A 20,716-nucleotide genomic window follows, 5' to 3' on the forward strand; every position below is an offset into this window, starting at 1 on the left:
CCCATAAGGATATGGGTTGGTGTTGTACAAAAATAAAACAAAATAAAGAAACAAGATTTTGATGTGTTTTGAAAATGTATATGAGTATTTGAATCCATGGGAGATCTTTTAAGACATACTGATTGTTGTGGATTGTAAAACATGGCCACAATCTAAGCCTTCTCTTGGTGATGTGATTTCTTCGCTAAGGAGTTGTCCCATTTCTCCCTATGAATCTGGGATGGACTTTCATTTCCTTCAGTCAATAGGATACAACAGAAGTGACTTTACCAGGTTCACATTTGGGCCCCAAGGAGCTTTGGGTGCTTCCTTTGTCAAGACAAGCTCAGCTAGCTGGGAGATAAAAAATTAGACTTGTCCAAACTAATGGCACCCTAATCTAGCCAGGCCCCAGTGAAACAGAGAACCAATGGCAGATACATGAGTGAGCATAGCCAAGATCAAAGATCACTCAGTTGGGATAAACTCAAGCTGTCAACCATTAGAACTGTGAGCTATATATTTTGGCAGAATCTAGATGCACTGTGAGGCTTCCCAGCTCCATGTATGTTTGCCTGTGTTTTGATTCTTTCATAGGTGACAATCCTCTTTTTGAGTTGTTACATGTGATCTCATAATCATAGCAAGGCTGGATAGAACAGGCCATCTTTCAAGTGTTAATGGGTGAAGTATAAGGAAACTGACAGGCACCCCTTTTGTGACTGATAACAAAAATGACAGGTTAGTTGATCATAGAATGTGCTGTGTGTCCTGAACCAAGTAGAATAACTTTGCTGTCTCTGTGAAATGGTAATAAGAGGAATGATACTTAGTCCTTTCAATCAAAATAGAAAGAAGGTCCTGCAAGATGGCTCAGCTGGTAAAGGTACTTGTAGTCAAGCCTGAGAACCTGAGTTTGATCTCTGGAACCTGTATGCTGGAAGAACACACACACACACACACACACACACACACACACACACACACACACACACACACAGATAGAGAGAGAGATAGAGAGAGAGAGAGTGCAACTGAGCCATGATCAATGAATTAAAGCAGTTTATTTGACATTAATTGTAGAATTTACAGCACTACCATTTCATGATAGGAATAAAAATGGAAATAATCCAGTGTAAGCAGTGTTGCAGACCCATACATCAGGGTGGGAAATGAGCCGTTTTGAAAATGCAATCAACATTCAAAGAAATCTGTCTTCCAAAAAATAAAGTACTGGGGACTTATGGAGGGCTGAGCATATGATGAATATAATGAATACTCATTCTCAATAACGAAGCATGCTCCTCACTCTCACCAGGATTTCAGGGCAGCCACTGAATAGATATACCCTGCTGACCATCCCTGGAAAATCTTTCAGCCCATTGTGTCTTACTGTGTGGCCTGGAAACACAACTCAGGGAGGAAAGAAGACTGTGATGGGCACTGGAACTTTGTTTCAAAATAGGAGGGACTATGTTTTCATGGTTTTCAACACAAGAGGGCTTGATTAAAGGGACTTAAAGGAGGTAGATTAAAATAAAGTTTCCCTCCTCTAGTTTCCTGGAGATAATGGTTTTGTACATGACTGGAGTCTCTTGGCCTCTCTGAGTCTAGCTGAAGATCCATGACAAGGAGTTGGGTTTCCCCTAAAGGGTTAGAGTCCTGGAATGGCCACCCAGGGCAGGAAACAGAGCCAGGACTCTATCAAGGAGGTCCCTACTCCACAGCCACACCCCTCCTCCATAGCCACACCCTTGTGACATCATAGATCTCCTCCATTTCCAAACTTTAAAAAGAGGTGGGGCTAATTCTTTACCCCTCTCTTTTCTTTCACGACAGTCACCTTTAAATGGCATCATAAAGCAACCAAAAGACTAGAAGGAAGGACTAAGGGCACACAGGGACAGCATGTGAAATTAAATAGTGTTTTTTTAAACCAAGAGTAAACATACTGGGGACCGAGGAGTTGGATCATGAGAACAAAACTGGATAAAAGAAAATATATTGGAACTTGTTTTTACTTCTCTTTGGTGGGAGCAGTAAGAATTCACTGAGCAAGAACAGAACAATTCTAAGGATCTATGCTAAAAAAGCACTGGCCTGGTAGAACCAAAGGGGGCAGGGAGGCCTGGCTCATTCTTTGTAACCATACTGAAGCACTTTCTTTGAGAAAATGCAGCCCAGAACTAACTAGGATATTGGCCAGTACCTGAGTCCCCTGGTTCATGCAATTCTATGATATCACGGGTTTGTAGAGAAGACACTGAACTGTTTGGGGGACTGAGGGGGAAAAAAAGATTTGTTGATTGGACAGGGGGATTAATAGGAACCTAATAAGATGCTGTGGTACCACCTCAGGTGTGGCACCACCTCAGCTCCAAACTTCTTAAGCCTAAAGCTTGTGTTCTTGTTCTGGGAAATCCAATGAGTCAGATGTCTTATAACCTTTCATGACAGGCTACTGGCTCACATTGTTTGGGCTTGTATGACACAAAAACACAGCAAAAAAAAAGTGGGGGGGTTGTATTTTACCTTTCAGGAACTTTTCTAATTATGTGACTATCTGTTAGCTAGGTAGCCTGTGCTTATTCCCCTCAGATCACAGACTCCCTGACCTTATCTGAAAAAGAACCTAGGTAGTAAACTGAGTCAAGCTAAATGTCAAATGTAGTCAAAGTAAGGGAAACAGAAGAGTAACCCAAGTTTTACAACCATTTTGCAAAGGTCTTTCAAGCAGAAATAACATAGTCATCGGTGGGCCGGATTTTTTGGTAGACTCTGTAGTTGTGGTTCAACTAACTCCTAAACACAGTCCACAGTATGAGTAACCTGCCTGGTCCCTCTGAGATACTACAAGACGACAAAGAATCTCTTTTTCTCACTTGCACACTTTCAGATCTAAGAATTGTGAAGCTACCATCACTTGAAAATGATACCTTTGATTCTTAAGGAATTGCCTCAAAAAAACGATAGATGTGATAAGCGGTATGCAGAGGGTGGCTGGGAAGTCTACGGATAGCACGAGGCCCCTCCTGGCTTGAGTGAATAGCAGAATCCCTTGCCCGAGTCGAGATGGAAGAAAGTCCTTCAGTGAAGGCCCAGGCTTCCCCTGGGTGGAGCCTGGGGTGGGTGGCTATTTAATGGCTCACCGAAAATGCAAGATCACCAAGTTCCCTCCCTTCCCTTTCCTGTATGAACTGGGATCTGCCTTTATGCCTGCCGGGGTATACTCATGAGTTCTGAGAGAGGTGGCGGGGTCCTGAGAGACTGAGGCTGGAAATTTTGGGCCCAGGCCTCTTGAAAGCTGATAGACATGGAGATCTCTCCCTAGGGCTCCAAACCTACCTTCTAAGGCCAGGCATTAGTATTTATTTCCCAGGCCAGTTCCACACACTTTCACAGGAGGAAAATCCAGGCCAAGTAGAGGTAATTCTGTGGTTCTTGTGTTTCCAAGGAAAAGGACATTCATTGGCACAAAGATTGAGTAAAAACCCTTTAATAACAAAATAACATTCACAATGTAGCTACTTCAGTTGTCTGGAAAACTCAGCTTACACTTGATCCAACGTATCACTTTCCACAGTTTAAAAAAAAAAGGAAATAAAACAGCATAACAAAATATACCTCAAATTTCATAAGACAAGTCTTCTTGGCAAATTCTAATGAGCCAGACCCTGTGTTGCTTGTAGTAAAGAAGGCCAGGCATGCTTGCGTCTCACACACCCCTTGTCTGCTTTGGATCAAAAATGCATTAGAACGTTGTAGATACTATAACATGTGCATCATGAGGAACAGTGTGCAGGCTTGTGAGTGTGCAGAGAGCTTATGGAAACAAAGAGTGACTTGACTTATTGCAGAAGAATATGTAAAGCTTTCCGGAAGATTAAACACTATTACAATCAACAACTGACTTACAAAAGCAGATTTTAAAGTTCTTGTGTCCATTTCCATCTTTGGCAGATTAGTGAAAGGAAACAAACAAACAAACAAAAAGACTACATTACAAAGCTTTCATTATCACAACCTACTTGTAAGGCCGTTCCTTTGCATCATTAATGAAAGAGCATCTCTAACATACTCACTGACAGACACACATGCAACGCTCTGCTGTCTGTTGTTGATTTCCAGTACTCTACACGGCAGACTGCTGTGTCCCCACCATTGTTTCCTCATCTTCATTCTCTTCTGCAGAACTGCAGATCTTGGCAGTTGCTTTGGCTTTATGGGGGCATGCTAGTGTAGGAAATAGGTGTGAAACTCAAGAATGGATCTCAGAACCCAAATATAAGAATATGTCTGCCCAATCCAGTGGGACAGAAAATACTTGTTGAGATAGAGAGAACTCCAAGGCTGGGGAATTCAAACCAAGATGGTTTTCCTCAATCGGTTCTTAAAATTCTTATACTCCCCTTTAAAATATAGGTATAACTTTGTAAAAAGGAATCTAGAGTCATTTCTGACTCTAAGGAAGAAAAGTACTACAGGGCCACATGAATGAATGTTTGGGGAATGACCATATATTTTCACCCAAATAACTGGTGAGGTCATCTGTGAGAGTGTTCCAAAAGGCCAGAGATGAGTTACTGATATCAGCGCTACATGCATTTCAACTGGAGACTGACAACAGAAGCCTAGAAGAAGCTGGCCCCCATGGGAAAATCCAGGAAAGAGAGACCTAGATGAATTAGCATTGTTGTATAGATGACCCAATAGGTCTGAGGTCATGAACATAAAACTAAAACTCCTTTTAGTGGAAATTAAAAATGCAGAGGTGAGTTGCTCTCTACCGCTCGCTTTCAACTCTCTCAGATATAGTGATATATCTGGGTCACGAGGATCCCAAATTATGGGGTTCGAGTAAGCTAACTCCAACTTGGATGACTTTTCTCATTATACAATTCAAACCCGATTCAGTCTGACTCATTTTTAAATCCCAGCAGATGTAAAAGCATTTTCAAGGTAATACATCTCCCAAGAAAACCAGTATTATCACTGTCTGAGGCCAAACTGTGTACATTTTTCACAGTTTAATGTATACACAACTGTTCACGACTGCTAACAAATGATAGACGCCCATGCATAAATAATGTTCATTGAACCAAAGGGGAGGATCTAGTACAAATGAAAAATGTTGCTATTAAGACCACAATGCATCACACTGCTAAATTTTTAGCTCCATGCATAAAATTATAGCACTGATTGGCAGTTGCTAATTATAATATTACACTGTTAACACAGAACAATTAGCACAAATGTAGAAAATAATTTTTTTTCAACAGAGCAAATGAACACAGATTGTTTCTTCAGCAAAATATGAAACTGTAAACTTTGGGCTCATTCTGCAACTTTCCCCAATCCAGAATAAATAAAATCCAAAGGGGGAGAAGAAAAATAAAAAGAACATACATTTTCTTCTTAAGCGCACATTTTCATCTATTACAAAAGCACAACCTAAACTGTATAAAGCTTTTTTTCTTTTTTCTTTTTTTAAATCACAGTTACCAAAAGAAACAGTGAATAATTTATTACATACGCTATAATAACATTACTCTAAACACTATTATCTATGAGGTATATCTGAGAAAATTCGGTAAGGAATTGCGCGGTCTGCATTGCCAACATGCCCAGGTTCATATTAAAGCTCTGGAACCGTGAGGGACTAGAAAAGGGGGCAATGAGGGGAGGCAGAAGGAAGAGACGTAGAGAAAGAACCTTTGGTATTAGTACAACTCTTGTTCTTTGCAGGGTTGCATTGCAAAGCACCGCAGTACGATAAAGCCCACCAATTTACTGTATGGAGGCCCAGTTGAAGCTGAGGTATTCACAGGAAGGATTTAAAAAAGCACAGAGAGGTCCAGACTGGCTAAATCGTTGCTTTGGTTCAAGCAAGGCACTCGTCCCGTGGTTATGTCACACTTTGCAAGTGAAGCATGAGGCTGGGGGAGGGGGGGTTGCTGAAGAGGGGTCTGCCAATTGAGATGTTTTCTGTGTCCAGGCTGCCATTGCTCTTTCTGGGTTCTCTCTCCTAGGGGCTCAGTGATAGGAAGGCCGGGAAGGTGATGTTGTTTAAGGGACCTACTCTGCTGCTTGGTGAATTTGTTGTCTCCCAGGTATCCTGAGAAAGTTCATTTCCCATTGGAATTTGGTGATCAGCTGCTTGGAAAGAAGGCCTTGCAGGCTTGCCTTGTCTACAGAGGACATGAAGTTTTAGTCCCATCTAGATGGTAAAGGATGTTCACATATGCCAGGATGGAGCTTGCAAACTTCAGAAAGAAGATAACTGGCTGGACATAGTGACTCACAATTGTAGTCCCACCACTATGGGACATACAGGCAGGAGGATTGGGCGTTCAAAGTCATCCTTATCTATACAATTAGTTTAAGGCTAGCTTGGACCACAAAAGACCCCGTCTTTTAAAAAGCAGAAGCTAGGTGGTGGTGTCGCTTGCCTTTAGTCCCAGCACTAGGGAGGCACAGGCAAGAGGATCTTTGAATTTGAGGCCAGCCTGGTCTGCAGAGTGAGTTCCAGGAAAGCCAAGACTGTTTGGGAAAAAAAAAGGAGGAGGAAGAGGAGGAGAAGGAGGAGGAGGAGGAGAAGGAGAAGGAGGAGGAAAAGAGAGAAAGGATCTGTGTTTCATAGTATATAATTCTGTTATAAATTCTTCTATCAGCTATACTCTGTTGGTGTATTGGACTGATGAGTTAATTGATCTTCCCTTCTTAGCTTTAGCTAATAGTCTCTTTAAAAGCTCAGTGATAACTATTATGTGAAACATAAAATCACAGTATTCAATAAAGAGCTCTGTAGACTAGCAATAGGAACTGGTATGTGCCTAAATCCCACTTGAGTAAAAGCTAAAAAGGAGTCACCAGCCAACATTCCAATCACATTGGTGAATTATCTTAATAGTGACTTAGTCATTTAATAGAATCTAAAGAAACTTAAAGGAGACTAATTAAGTTTTGAGAAGGGAAAAGGGACATTAGTAATTTCACATAACCATTATTTAAACTGGTATATCCATTCTTCTGATATTGGGATAGTTTTCACTTACAAGGAATACATCTCAGCATCACACAATGTAAGGCTTACTTTTAGCTTGTACATAGAATTAATCTAGAAAATAAATAGGAACACTCTTAGGTAAAAAGAAAACAAACAAACAAAAGAGCGTACAGCTAAAATATCCTACCAGAAACGATAATCAAGTTCCCTTGCTTGATAAATACTGACTTTAGAATAGTCATAGAAATTAAGCTCAATGAGTCGAGATTCAGTTTTTTCCTTCCACTGGTTACAAGCTTATTTATTAAAAAATTTTGAAGGTCTGGTTCAAAAGCCATCTTACTATTTGGGTCAATATGCTTCCCCTGAGTGAACCCTCCAAGTTCAAGGCTGGCCATATTACTAAGCAACAGATCATGCATGATACTGGATACATAATGTAAGATGTAGATACCTGGAGAGTATTCTTAAATGATGATTAATCCTTTAAGCTACTAGTCCTATTAGAATTAATCCATAAGCTACAGTTTCTGTTCATTGCTAAAGAATTACCACCTTCCTACTTGACAGCATGTGACCAATGTCAGACCAAATCCACAGAGCATCACAGAATAGGCAGGATATAGGACCTGGAGCCAGGAAGCAAGGATTGGCTTCAGCTCTGGGGTTAGGGGCTTAGATAACTACTTCAGCCTGGTCACAGTCGGGGATGGGGTGGTGACTGAATGTGTCCTAAGGTCCCTTCTAGCCCTCCCATTCAACGCTTCTTTCTGTAGTTGCAGTAGCTCGGCACTTTCACCTGTGACAGCTCCAGGAAACAGAGGTCACAGCTAGGCCTGCAGGCCACCTCCAAGCAGTCTTCTGCACCAAACTGGACCTGGAACTTTACAGAATCCAGTGACAGCAGCATCCCATCTTGCATCCTGAACATGTGGGAGGGGGCAGCAGGCAAATGCAAGAGACACAGAAAACTTCCCTTTCCAGGTCAGCAGCCACCTTCGCACACATCATTGTTTCTTTGGGGTGTCTGAGCTGTGGCTGTACATACCGTATGTCAGAAAGAAGAGTTCAAATCATAAAAGAGCACAAGCAAAATGCAGACCGCACAAGAAAGGAATCTTTGGTATCTTTGGTGTCATCAACACGATTAAAATTACAAATGGAAAAAGTCAGTGAGGTAGCCTTCTTTGGTTCTCACTACAAATAGAAAAGTTTTTCCGTTTTTTTTCCTTTTTTTTCTGCTTTTTTTCCCTTTTTGTTTTGTTGCTTTACACGCACACTGAGTTCTTTCTTGGAAGCAGCTAGTGTAAGGGTTCACTCTTTTTGGTTTATGATTTTTTTTTTAATTTATGTTTCCAGTTTCCACATAGAAGCCCCAAAATCCGGGCTGGTGATGTTGGATCTCAGCTCGAGTGTTCTGAAGCAGGATCAGGCTGAGCAGTCACTGCTTGTCCACAAATCTGCTCTGTTGTTCTGACAGCAAACAAACTGCAGTGCTCTCTGTTGTTTTAAATAACAAACACAAACTATACAGCGCATCTGTCACAGATGCCGAATAAGTTAAATAAATAAATTACGCTAGAAAGGCTCTGAGGGCCCCAGTAATTAAGAGGTGAAGTTCGCCTGGTACCCGGTGGCACTGTGAACTTAAATTAAATAATTTAATAACCATTAAACCACCTTAAAGTTAATCCAAGAGGAGGAATACCCCCAGATTGTTTTTCATTTTCACTGTAACCTATGTTTCTTCCCCGTTTGTAACAGAAGTTCACCACTTTGTGAAGTCAACACCTCTAGAGGAGAGGGCGGCTAGGGTTTTGCATCTCAGATGCATCATTGCTCTACTTTTTGTTAAATAAGAACACGGAGTAAAATCAAACTAAGGAAAGAGAATTAAATAATTACCCAAACCCTACAAGCTAGTATACAAGAAACTAATTTAAATAAATTAATTATATTAACAGCTGGTTAGGTCACAATTGAAAGAGACACATTAAAATATATCTGAGGGGTGGGGAGGTGTTGTCTTTTTTTCCTTCTGATGAACAAAATGGGTCATTTCTTTCTATAGTCTAAGTTAAAATAAAGCAGCAATGTATAATTTCTGAAGGTTTATCACATTAAAGACCACTTTGATGTGACAAACTTGAGGAATTCTACCCCCCCCCCCAGCTAATGTAACCTCCATAAGATCACACCACCATTGTTTCAACCCTGGAAAACAGAGCCCACTTTCTCCCATTGATTTGCATTTTACTCTGCATCCCCCAGCTCCCCCCACCCTTTTTGTTCTTTTCAGGTCTTTGGATTTAGCTTTAGTTATGAGAGATTCAGAATAAAGCTAGTCAACCAAAGTCATCAAACATCTAACACAAACAATTAAATAATATCAATGTTCCATTGTAAGTTGTTTGTCTTGGCTGGATCCAAATGAAAGTAATTTCAAGTATAATGATGAATGATGATGTGGGATACTTTTGCTTACATTTCTGCACTTTGGTTTTCAGCATTACAATAAATAATAAAGACAAGGTACATTGTTAAAGTATCACATACATATTGCATGATGATTTGAAATTTATTTATTGTAACAGATTACAATATATATGCATTAAGCATGTCTGTACACACTTGCATGTACACAGTCTAGATACCTTTGGGCAATGTATGTGAATGTAAAGTCAACCATGAGGATCTCTGTTGAAAGATGTATCTAGATCTGTATACATCCAAGCCTGCAGACTGTATAAGTGTCAGACAAACTTATCTACCAAGATCTATGTTATGTAAAACACCTGCTGCTAAAAATAGAGCCAAATAGATGAATTCCATGGAATGACCAAACCTATGGTGATATTTTTTTCTTACATACATTTTTCTCCAGTAAAAAATTATGAACTGGTTTATAGCAATCAACCTAACTCAAAGCCTACAGAGGTAGAGCCTAGACTCTACCTTTCACTTCCCTACAACTGATAGTCACTTGGGTAACTGAGGTTGATGAGTATTTAATGTCCTGTGGACTCACCGCATGACCCCTGGGCCTTAGTGAAAAGTTTTGCGTCTGTCTATGTATATGAGATCTCATATTATTTTAAGAATTAGTTTTTTTTGTATCCTAAGTACTTAGGACTTTCTAAAACAGACCAATCAACTACCTACACTTGCCCCCTACCTTGCAAAGAAACAAAGTGTAGATAGAAATTAGGAATTAGGACATCTATAGTTCAAGTCACCACCTGGGGTACTGCTCTTCTTAAGTGGAAATTTATTTTGTCTTATTTTACAGCTGGACTTTCTGGTTAGCCAACCATACAGAACTGCTAAGCTATCTAGTTTTGCAAATAACCATCAGAAAGGCTCAAGCCCTTCTTCCACTTCCCACTCAGTGGGTGAAGCCAGCAAGTCTGAATCAGAGCATCAACAGAACAGTAAACAGTCAGCTCTGATTGGGTAGGAATCTAGAAGAGGTGTTGTCAATGTAGTGTCTGGATCATATGGTCAGCATTAACCACAGCTACTATCTACTTTCCCCAGTTTTGAATAGACTCTATTATTCTTTAACAACCTTGGAACTTGGTAGATTCTGAAAAATTTCAATTAGACAAGCTCCTGAAGACCCATTTCCTCCAAATGTGAATCTCCATGATATTTTGATAGTATCAAACTAACAGACACATCCCTCGATATTTTTGAGAATGGGACAGTTCCTCTCTGTACCTACCAAATAGTGCCTATTTGTTTAAAAATCTACTCAATTTTAATTTACTGGCACTAAAACATGGATGCACAACATGGACAGTATCTGATGATTTAAAATTAAATTATTAATATTTGGCTCAAAAACTGACTGCTTGCCGTGTGTGTGTGTGTGTGTGTGTATGTGTGTGTGTCTGTCTGTCTGTCTGTCTGTCTGTTGGTTTAACTTCCTTTGCTTTAGCTTGAAGTGGAAATGAGATTGGATTTCCAAAGCAGAAACTGCCAAGAGCTTTTGGAAAAACAGGAGCTGGGTATGCAATTCTGATCTTTCTTCCAGGTCAGACTAGCCTGTATTACTATGTGGCACAAACTAAATGCTCTATAATATTATGGGGAATTTTTTAAATACTGGAATCAAATTTTATTATTATTTTTGTCATCCTTTAAAAAATAAATATATTGGCTCTCTTTTAGAAGAATTCTGGGAATGAAGGAATTGAATCTCCATTATTAAAATCACACTGAAAACAAAACAAAACAAAAGCTTAGTTATGCAAAAGCTTAAAGAAAAACACTTTCACTCAGTAGTTTTTAGCATTTGGATTTCTGTCACCCCAAGAATGTATAATTGGGTTATGAACTATGACTTTATAGTGTCCAGCTGTTGCTGATGGCGGAGGCAGCCTGGAACTTTTCTTGGATTAAGGATGTGGATTCTAGGCTATATCCAAGTTCAAATGATTATTTTATTTGAAAGTATTAACTTAAAATAAAAAATTTAAAGCTTTGGGAAAAAACACTGAATTAAATTCTATAACCTTTCAGTATAGTACTTTTCTTCTTTCAGCTATATAGCAAAATGATACTTAAAATTTTGACACACATGTGCACAGACACATGTACATATACGTGTGTGTATAAATAACCTTTTTAAAGCAAGCATTCTCTTTGATATGATCTGAGATATGTGAGACATTTATCAAGAGTTCTTGGAAGGAAATTCTTTCCTTTTTTCTTCATGCCATTCTCTTCCAAGGATGTAGAGACCCAAATGCTGTTAATTAGTGTGTCTGTCACCAACCAAAACAAGATACTTGGTTCCTCAGTCTGTATTCAAGGAGAACCACTATTCCTATTGGCCACAAGTCACAAGGACACATTTAGTGTTTATCCAAGTTAAAATTTACCTGGCCAAGATGCAATAGGAGTGATTTCTGGAAGAAATATGCCTTTCTCTTGGTCATTTGACCAAGGGTCCATGGTATAAGCAAGGGACAAAGGGAAACAAGGGAAAAGTGAAAACCATTCCCTAGGCAGGACAGATTACAGAGTCACACAGAGCTACATTCTCTCAGCTCTAGAAGTGATGTCCTGTACACAGGACAGCCCACACTGGTCTAGAAATGATGCCCTGTACACAGGACAGCCCACACTGGTCTAGAAATGATGCCCTGTACACAGGATAGCCCACACTGGGCAAGTAAAGAGATAGTACAATGAATGATGTGACTCTCCAGGGACAGGACTCTGGGACTATCCTCACAGTCTGCTGTATGTCCTTCCTCCAGAATTGAGCTACATTCCCCCCAAGAACCCTGTTCTACCCCAGTGGCAGCTATGATTTCAATACAAATTTGTAATTACTACCCTGAGGACACCTGATCAACCTATTACAATAGGAGCTGGACTTCCCCATGAGAATTCCCTAGTAGGTCTGCTCACTTAGAAGAATCTAGACTACCCTGATGGATAGGGCATCTACTAGATTTCTGGGTGCTCTACTCTACAGCGAATGGAGCACTAAGCATTCCTGGCAATGATAGAAGATGAATTCCCCCATTGCTAGCAGCAGCAGCAGCAGCTCTGAGTTAATCTGGTGGAGAAACCTTGCTTATCATGGTTGAGGCATAGAATAGAGATGACTAAATACAAATAAAACCCATTTATATCATGAATCCATTCATCAGCAGGTTACATGTAGAAGTGCTTAACCTTTCCCATAAATTGACATAGGAATGTGAATACTGCCAGACAAGCATGGTGGCAAATTAACTCTGAGATGACATGAGAAATGAGAAACTCAGTGAATGGAGTATATGACAAAAAGATGGCATGAATTTAGACAGGAAAAATTTTGGGTTGTCACCAATGCAGGTTGGTCTATATATGTACTCATACATTTAATATATATATATATTTATATCTTTCTTTAGAAATGCAACTTTACAGCTGATTTTTTTTAAAAAGCTAATAGAAAAGTAGAAACTGGCAATTCTTTTTACATGTTTCCCCACCCCCAAATGAAGCCCTGTTACTATGTGGCAATCACATGAAGATGAGGTTGTAAATTTCTCTATAAATTCTTTGGTTCTGTGGCTCTGGAGAAGACATATCACCCAGACTTCTACCCCTGACCCTTGTTCCCCCTCCCCTTCCCTAATGATGAGACTCTGAACATAGAAGCAACCAAGTCTAAGGGTTAAGTAAGGAACATTCAAGTGACAATAGTATTTCCCATACTCTGCTGAAGAGAGAGGGGAACATCGTTCAGTATCCCAACATCTCAAATTTGGAGTTCATGGAACCTTTGGGGGATTCCATGTGAAATAAAAAGCCATAGAACAAAACTAAAGGGAAGCAATGAAATCAAACAGATGACCCTTTCCTTTTGTTGCTCAAAGAAACAAAATCAATTACCTTTGTACAGACCAACGGCGCTATTAAGTATTTTAGCCAGGCAAAAGAAGGTAATGAACTGAGACAAAAGGTGTGAGAATCCTCATCTTTGGTATTGTAGCTGTTGAGGTTTCTGTTGCTCTGTTCCATGTTCTTTTGAAAAACTGCATAGGCACAAATTAAAGACAATCTTCAACTTTAAGATTACCGAGTGAGTTGTCAAAAGAAGCAGCAGCCACGGAGGCTCTTCTGTATTTTGATTCTTGTCTCAACCCTTTCTTTCAAATCTGCTTCCAAAAAAAAAATGTCCCAAGAGGTCTGTTTGAACACAGTGTGTCTTCGGTGTTTTTTGGTTTTTTGGTTTTGTTTTGTTTTGATTCTAGCGTGCTTTCCTTGGTGGTGATTTCCAGTGATTGGTGGAATCATTTACTCAGTTAATGGGACAGTTCTGTTTGTTGCAGAAGTAGGTGCAGAAAAAGTTTCTTTGGTTTCAATTAAGTAATTCATACAAAAGTCAGTCTTAAGTGTCTGTAAAGAATCATTGCAGTGTTTGGCTTCCTTTGAACACCCCACGGTGCCCACCTGGGGCCATTCACTGGTAAATATGCACATAGTGACCTTTGTAATCTCCCAGAGTTCTGTGGGCCCTTTTCTACTCGCTATGGGAAAATGACAACCAGAGCTGGCATGGTGAAGCCACTGTCTGGATGCTTGGCGAATGTCATCGACATAGCTGGTTTGCTCGGCCAGATGGTGAGCCCACGTCAAGAGCCGAATGCCACTCGGAGTTACAGAGGTGTTCTGATCTCTAAAAGTAATCACAGTATTTGTAGGCTAGAAAATGGCAGGTAATAAATGTCTTTGGTTTGCAGTATTTTCTGCTTCTTTGGTGTGCTGTGTTCTCTCCAGATTCAGTCGACTGTCTTATGAGGATGAGTCAAGGATGAAAGAGAGTTAGGAAGAGGTGACAGGATGTGGCTTATTAAACTGTTTCTTTCTAGAAAACAATAGAAACACCCCAACTAATGGGATGGGCTAGGAATAACACAAATCAGCAAGAGTGAGAATGAACCCAATGGTAGCCCTAATGCACATAGGAGGAACTGGGTGGCTAGTATATCAAGGACATGGTAATGATCTAAAAAAATCTAGATCTTTTTAGGTGATGCATTTGCTCCTGTACTATTAACAGTTAAGTTGGCCTCCTGAGTGTGCATCTGCGTTATGTACAAACAGAATTTGTAACAAACTGCAAAATGTGCTTGAAGCCATATTCCCAATGATTCCCTAATGACTTCACAACAGTGAAGACAGATGATAACCGCCTTGTCAAACTGGATGCATTGAAACCAGAACCTTCCTTATTTCTCTTTTATCTTCGTTGTGCTTGATACTTTGAGCTCAAGTGAACTGATTTGTTTTTCCCCCGACGGATCCAAAAGACCACATAAGATTTCCAGGAGGTAAGGAAAGGAAAATCGTAAAGTGAAATCAACTTGAAGCTTTCTAAACTATCCAGTGAAAAGATGCCTGAGTTGGAAAAAAACAGGTCCTTGGATTTTTATTGATTTTCATATTTAAAACTTGTGCTCAATAATTACCATTCTGATTTTTTTTGTAATGTTATGGCTGAGAATTTTAGCGTATTGTGTTATAAAGAAGCTAAGCACTTGGGAAGCAAATGAGGTCTTCCTTGTTGTTAAATTCTTTTTTTAACGTAGTGTCTTGGAATCCTAAACTGTTTGTCTTTATTCAGGCCAAATTTTCACTATTACTCATGGGCAACAAGTACAAGAGGATGACTGGGCCTGGATGGGACTGTTGACTCTTACAGCAATACTGAGCTTGGTTGACACCATGCTGTAATTCACTCACTCCAAGAAGGCCCCATTTGGATCTCTGGGATGCCTAGCATGCTCAGAGGCTAGTGTCTGGTTCAGAGAGATTAATTTTCAGCGTGCACTTGGACTCCATAGCCATTTAAAACAAAACCAAACAAAATGAACACCTGGCCTATGATTACAGCTAGAATAGAAGTTTCAAGAGAATTGTGCTTTCAAGTCACCAGTGAAGGGCCCCAGCTAAGACTCTGATGTCTTTGTGATATCTTTGTTTTGCTTTTTTTTTTTTTTTTTTTTTTTTGGTATCTGTTGTCCTCATTGGAGGTGACTTGTGCCCAGGTGAGAGTCCTTGAATCATGCTTTGGTACAAGTGCTGGAGGTGGATGAGGAGCCCCCCGTGCTTAGGTCATCTTGCCATTTCTCCAGGCTGCGGCGCCGGGCATTCATGAAGAAGTTACTGACAGTAGTCAGCTCCAGGCCAAGTTGCTGGGAGATGGTGATCTGCATTTCCTTCGAAGGGCGTTTGTTCTCTTTGAAGATGGCGAAGAGCGTTCGGCGTTGGAGGTCCGTGAACACCAGGCGGGATTTCTTCTGGGAATTGTTCCTGTCTTTGTTAGGTTCTTGCTCTTTACGTTTGCACGCTTGAGGGAAAGAAAAGAAAAGAAAAAGGGAAAGGAGTCAGTGGAAGTGTGAGGACCCAACAGGAAGGTGAACCACTGAAAACATTGACAAAAGTCGTATAGGGGATGGAAACTGTTAAGCTTTATTGTGTAGATTGCCCAACTGTCAATAGCAAACCAACCCAGCTCATCTTGGTGATGGAAGGGCTCAGTGAACAAAAAGGGTGTGGGAGCAAGGAGAGCCAGGGCTGCTTTGCAGTATGGTTTGGATATGATTCAACTTGTTTTTCTCTTTTATTCCCATTCCTCTGAACGTCTCTCTCTCTCTCTCTCCTCTCTCTCTCTCTCTCTCTCTCTCTCTCTCTCTCTCTCTCTCTCTCTCTCTCTCTCTCTCTCTCTCTTTCACCTCTCTCTCTCTTCTCTCTCTCTCTCTCTGAAGTCGGTTGTGGTGAGGACAGTGAAGAAGCCCAGCACCAGGGGAGAGCTGGTGAGGGGTGTTCTTTGCCCATTCACCCTCTGGAACTGTTCTCAGTTAAGCTGAACTCACTTCTGAAGTTAAAGCTCACGCCTCCAAACACACAAACAAAGCTTCAGTTCGCACAACTCCAAAAATTATAAACAGAATGAAAGACAAGGTGAAAGCATCCTGACCCAAATGCTGTCCATCCAGACATTTAAAAAGCAAAACAACAATGACAACAAAAAATCATGGGCAAATATCGCTTTAGCCAGCTCTGTTCTGGTCACTTTAAAGTGAAGTCAATATAGGAAAACAGGTGTGTGTTTGTTTAAGTGGAGGAGGTTAGGTGTAGGAAATAATCCAACGTTGCAATGACAACCTTTAGGGTCCTAAATATGTCTATTACCATATGCTTTGATTTAGTAGATGTGAAAAGCTACGTGTGAATAACATATGTGGACAGGACATTGTTTTACCCATCAGCACCTCTCCCTTAGTCTGCAACTTCTTAGAAGACAGTGACCAATTGTGTCTGATATTTCTAACTTACTCTTTGGAGCAGAGATGTAGGTTATATTTGGCACAGTGGTGACAAATGGCATCTTGACTCAGGGAATTGGGTTCTTCCCTCTGAAACGTTCCAAACTTTCTGCACGGCTCTCAAGATTATTATATTCCAAGCTTCTGATGAACATCTCACTGAGCTCTCAGCACTCGGTTAATTTTCTAGCCCAAAGTTCCAAAGTCTTCCCACAATCCCTGCCCCCCAAGCATAATCTTAATCTTATCAATAAAAACCAAGAGTCAGATATCAGGGTAAATGCTGAAAGATCAGAGAAGCAAAAGAGCAGCCATATTCACTTTTTACCTGTCTGAATCCTGAGATTGAAGGGGTCAAGATCCTATCTACGCCCAGCCTTATCACTTCCTGTCTCCGCCCCATGTTGTCACTTCCTGTCTCTACAGAAGTCGTACAGACCTCCAGACCTATACGATTAACTAGTGGCTAATTCCACCCTCTGATCTCCAGGCAAGCTTTATTTGTCAAAACACAAACAAAATATCACCACACCCAAATCAACATGGTAAGGCCTGTCACAGCAATATCCCACTCCTGATACCAATTTGTCTTAGGCAGTGTTCTACTGCTGTGATAAACTTGGGAAGGAAAGAGTTTCATTCCACAAACAGTTCCATCAAAACCAGTGAGGATAGGAACTGAAGCAGGGTGGGAACCTGGAGGCAGGATCTGGTGCAGAGGCCATGGAGGGGCGCTTCTTAGTGGCTTGCTCTTCATGGCTTGCTCAACATGCTTTCTTATAGCACCTAGGACCACCAGTCCAGAGATGGTTCTACCTACAATGGGTTGAGTCCTCCCCATCAATCACTAATCAAGAAAATGCCTTACAGCCAGATCCTATGGAGGCATTTTTCTCAATTGAGGTTCCTTCCTTTCAGATAACTCTTGCTCGTGTCAAGTTGATATAGAACTATCCAGCACACATGGCTCTAAAAAATTGACCTACAAGGGCTAAATAAAGCAATTCATACAAGTCACAATGTTGAGACATAAAAACACAGGTTACCATGACTTGAAAGAGTTTCAAGCTTCCCAGGAGTGTTGCATAGCCTCAACAGTGTTACTTGGAGAAAGACAGGGAAGACAAGGTCGGGCAGCCTCCTCTACAGCCAAATTCCATTAGGTACCTCACCCTGGGGATGGGAATCAGTGCTGCTGAGTGGCGAGCTGATGTCTTTCTGCACTTCTCAAAATGCTGATGTATAAGTGTGCCTAGACCTTAGTTCAGGTATTCTTGCTTGTGCAACATTCTTGAAGAGTTTAGGCTCTGCTGTTATGTAGATATTTATATCTTATAGACTTTTTACCAAATTCATATGCTGAGATCCTAGTCAAGGGCAACATTAGGAGGGTGGGGCTTGGGGGAGGTTACTAGTGCACGAGGGCGGGGCCTTTGTAACTAGTGCCTTCATAGCAATGTTAGTGGATGCCTTCCAATTGTGGGAGGATGCACTGCAATACTGTCATCTGTGAACCAGAAAGCAGGCCCTTGATTTTTCCCTTTCCAGACTCCAGAACTGAGAAAAATGAACTCCTGTTGTTTACAATATAGCTCATGATATTTTGCCATAACAGCTGGAATGGACTTGAAGAGGATTTAACTCACGGACAACGCTCATAGGGAAAATGCTCTGGAAACTGAACCTTCTCTCACCTAACTCACAGATGCTATCTATGCTCCATGCAGAAACAAAGAGGACTCACTCCAGAAGTTAACAAGATGTGAACCCTCCAAGGGCTACAGGAGTCGAGGGACCTCTGATGGGGCATGGCAGTTCTGGTAAACAATTTCTTCCTGACTTTTCCTTCTCTCACTAAGAATAAAAAAGGAGAAGGAGAAGGAAGAGAAGGGAAACAAACAAAAAGAAACAAAGAAAATGAGCCATCTTATCTTCTGAAAGTAAATATCTTCACCCAAGAACTTCTGTCTTGGAAGGTTTAGCATTTTCTCACGAGGGGAGGTTCCCTGGCAATGTGATTCCAGACAGCAGTTACTGAGACTTCCTGCCATGCCACCCTTGGATAGTTTCCTCCTTGTTCACTCACACTCCTGCCCACGCCACCAGGTTCTCATGGCTTGTTGGATTGTGTGGGTTCCTGTCTGGCTGACATAAGCGCATATTGAGACTCTTGTGTCGTGTTTCAGTCATCTATCAATGTGATTCCGAACTTCAGGGTGTGCAGGAACCCTCCGAAGAGCATTTTACCAACAGATGTGGACGCAGCCCAGCTCAGGGGCCCGAGATTCTGTGTTATTCATTAGCTTCTAGGTGATGCTGTCCGCAGTGGTCCACATGCCTCAGTCTGAATTACTTGTTTTCTAAAATCTCCCAGGAGTACCTGCTACACAGAAAGCTCTGTGGCTAGAGGTGCCTGGGTTCAAATTTTTGACCCCCACTTCTAAGACATGGGATCTCAGAGTACTTAACCTTTCGGGTTCTGTATTCCAGAGCCAAATAAGGAAATCACAGTGCCCATCTCCATGCATTGGATTTCCCCAGCAACTCGGAGCGAGACATATCAGGCAGCATGATTGTCATCTTAAAAGGAAATAAGTAGACACTTTGATGATGAAAGTAATGATCCTGAGGCTAAGCTTCCTCCTTCCCTCCCAGAGAACAGCACCTGTTGCAGGAGAGGGGCCTCTATGCAGGGCAGTACTTAGTCCTCTCTAGAGATTCTGTGGATATCCCCCATAGGTTCTTCTGAGATGTGGGAAACAATGTACCAGGCAACATGCTGCCACTTCAGGTCCTCAGACCGCAGCCCTGCCCCAACCTCCTGGGGTGGAGCCTTCATCTGGAGGATTCTTTTTTTTTCCTTATTTAATTTTTTCAATTTAAAAAATTTAGTTTTCATTTTCCTTACCAACCCCAGTTTCCCTTCCTTCCCCTTCCCCTGTCACCCCAATTTTCCCCCTTCCCATCCTCCTTTCCCACCCCATATCCACTCAGAGGGGGTAAGGCATTCTTTAGAGAATCAACAAAGTCTGGCATACCAAGGTGAGGCAGGATCAAACCCCTCCCCCCTGTATCAAGGTGGAGCAGGGTGTCCTACCACAGGGAATGGGCTCATCTGGGGGATTCTTAACAAATAGCGATGCACAGTTATCACCTGGTAAAATCTGAGCAAATACCTTCTGTAAACACTGGCTGAAGTCCTCTGTCAACTCACCCTCCTCTGGATTAGTCGCCTAGCCCTCAATTTTCATACCAATATTGATCACCTGTCAGATAAGCCTCTGTTTGTGTTTTTAGCATGGTGATTACACTGGGTAGAAGAAGCCCACACTGGTTTGTCAGATTATATTTGGTGAGATACAGACAGATACGATAGTTATTAGATTTAGATACTTAGAAAAATATTAAATGCTTTATATGTTCAACACTGCAGAGAAATAATAGATCGATACTTTCTTCCTATGCCTTTCCAATTGCTTTCTAAAGTTACCAGACTACAGATCAGCACATGCAATGCTACAGTCGATGTACACCAAGTGAAGAAGGCCAAAATAATGATGGAGTAGGACTTAACTTGTTCAGATTATGATTAGCTGGAAGTTGGCATCTCATGAGTTTTACTCATAAAGTCAGCTGGTCAATGGTCCAGGTGTGGAGAACATGTATCTGTGGAGTACTCACCCATAAATGGGACATCTATTGTGGCCCTCCCACCCAAGGGTCGGGAAACATAGTAGAAACATTCTCTAAGAGCCAGACCTTGGGAAGGACTGGGCAAAACAGTGTCTTTGGACTCAGAAGACCACTGTCCTCATGAACTCACAAAAGCTGTAGATGCCTGCACAAGCTCAAGCCAGTTAACATGCCAGCATAGCTGAGAGAAGGGCTTTCGAGT

The 20,716-nt window shown here is 41.2% G+C and overlaps 1 protein-coding gene across 1 annotated transcript in view; it reads right to left on the reverse strand.

Moving 5' to 3' along the window:
- Positions 1-1,024: 1,024 nt before the first annotated feature.
- Positions 1,025-20,716, reverse strand: part of Onecut2 (one cut homeobox 2) — a 60,381-nt gene continuing 40,689 nt past the window's right edge. The window contains exon 2 of the mRNA XM_021229840.2: positions 1,025-15,842. Coding sequence (XP_021085499.2) covers positions 15,556-15,842 — 287 coding nt within the window. The 3' untranslated portion in view covers positions 1,025-15,555. The remainder of the gene's footprint in view (positions 15,843-20,716) is intronic.

Source organism: Mesocricetus auratus, unplaced genomic scaffold (assembly GCF_017639785.1).
Source record: "Mesocricetus auratus isolate SY011 unplaced genomic scaffold, BCM_Maur_2.0 Super-Scaffold_6730, whole genome shotgun sequence".
Taxonomy (NCBI): domain Eukaryota; kingdom Metazoa; phylum Chordata; class Mammalia; order Rodentia; family Cricetidae; genus Mesocricetus; species Mesocricetus auratus.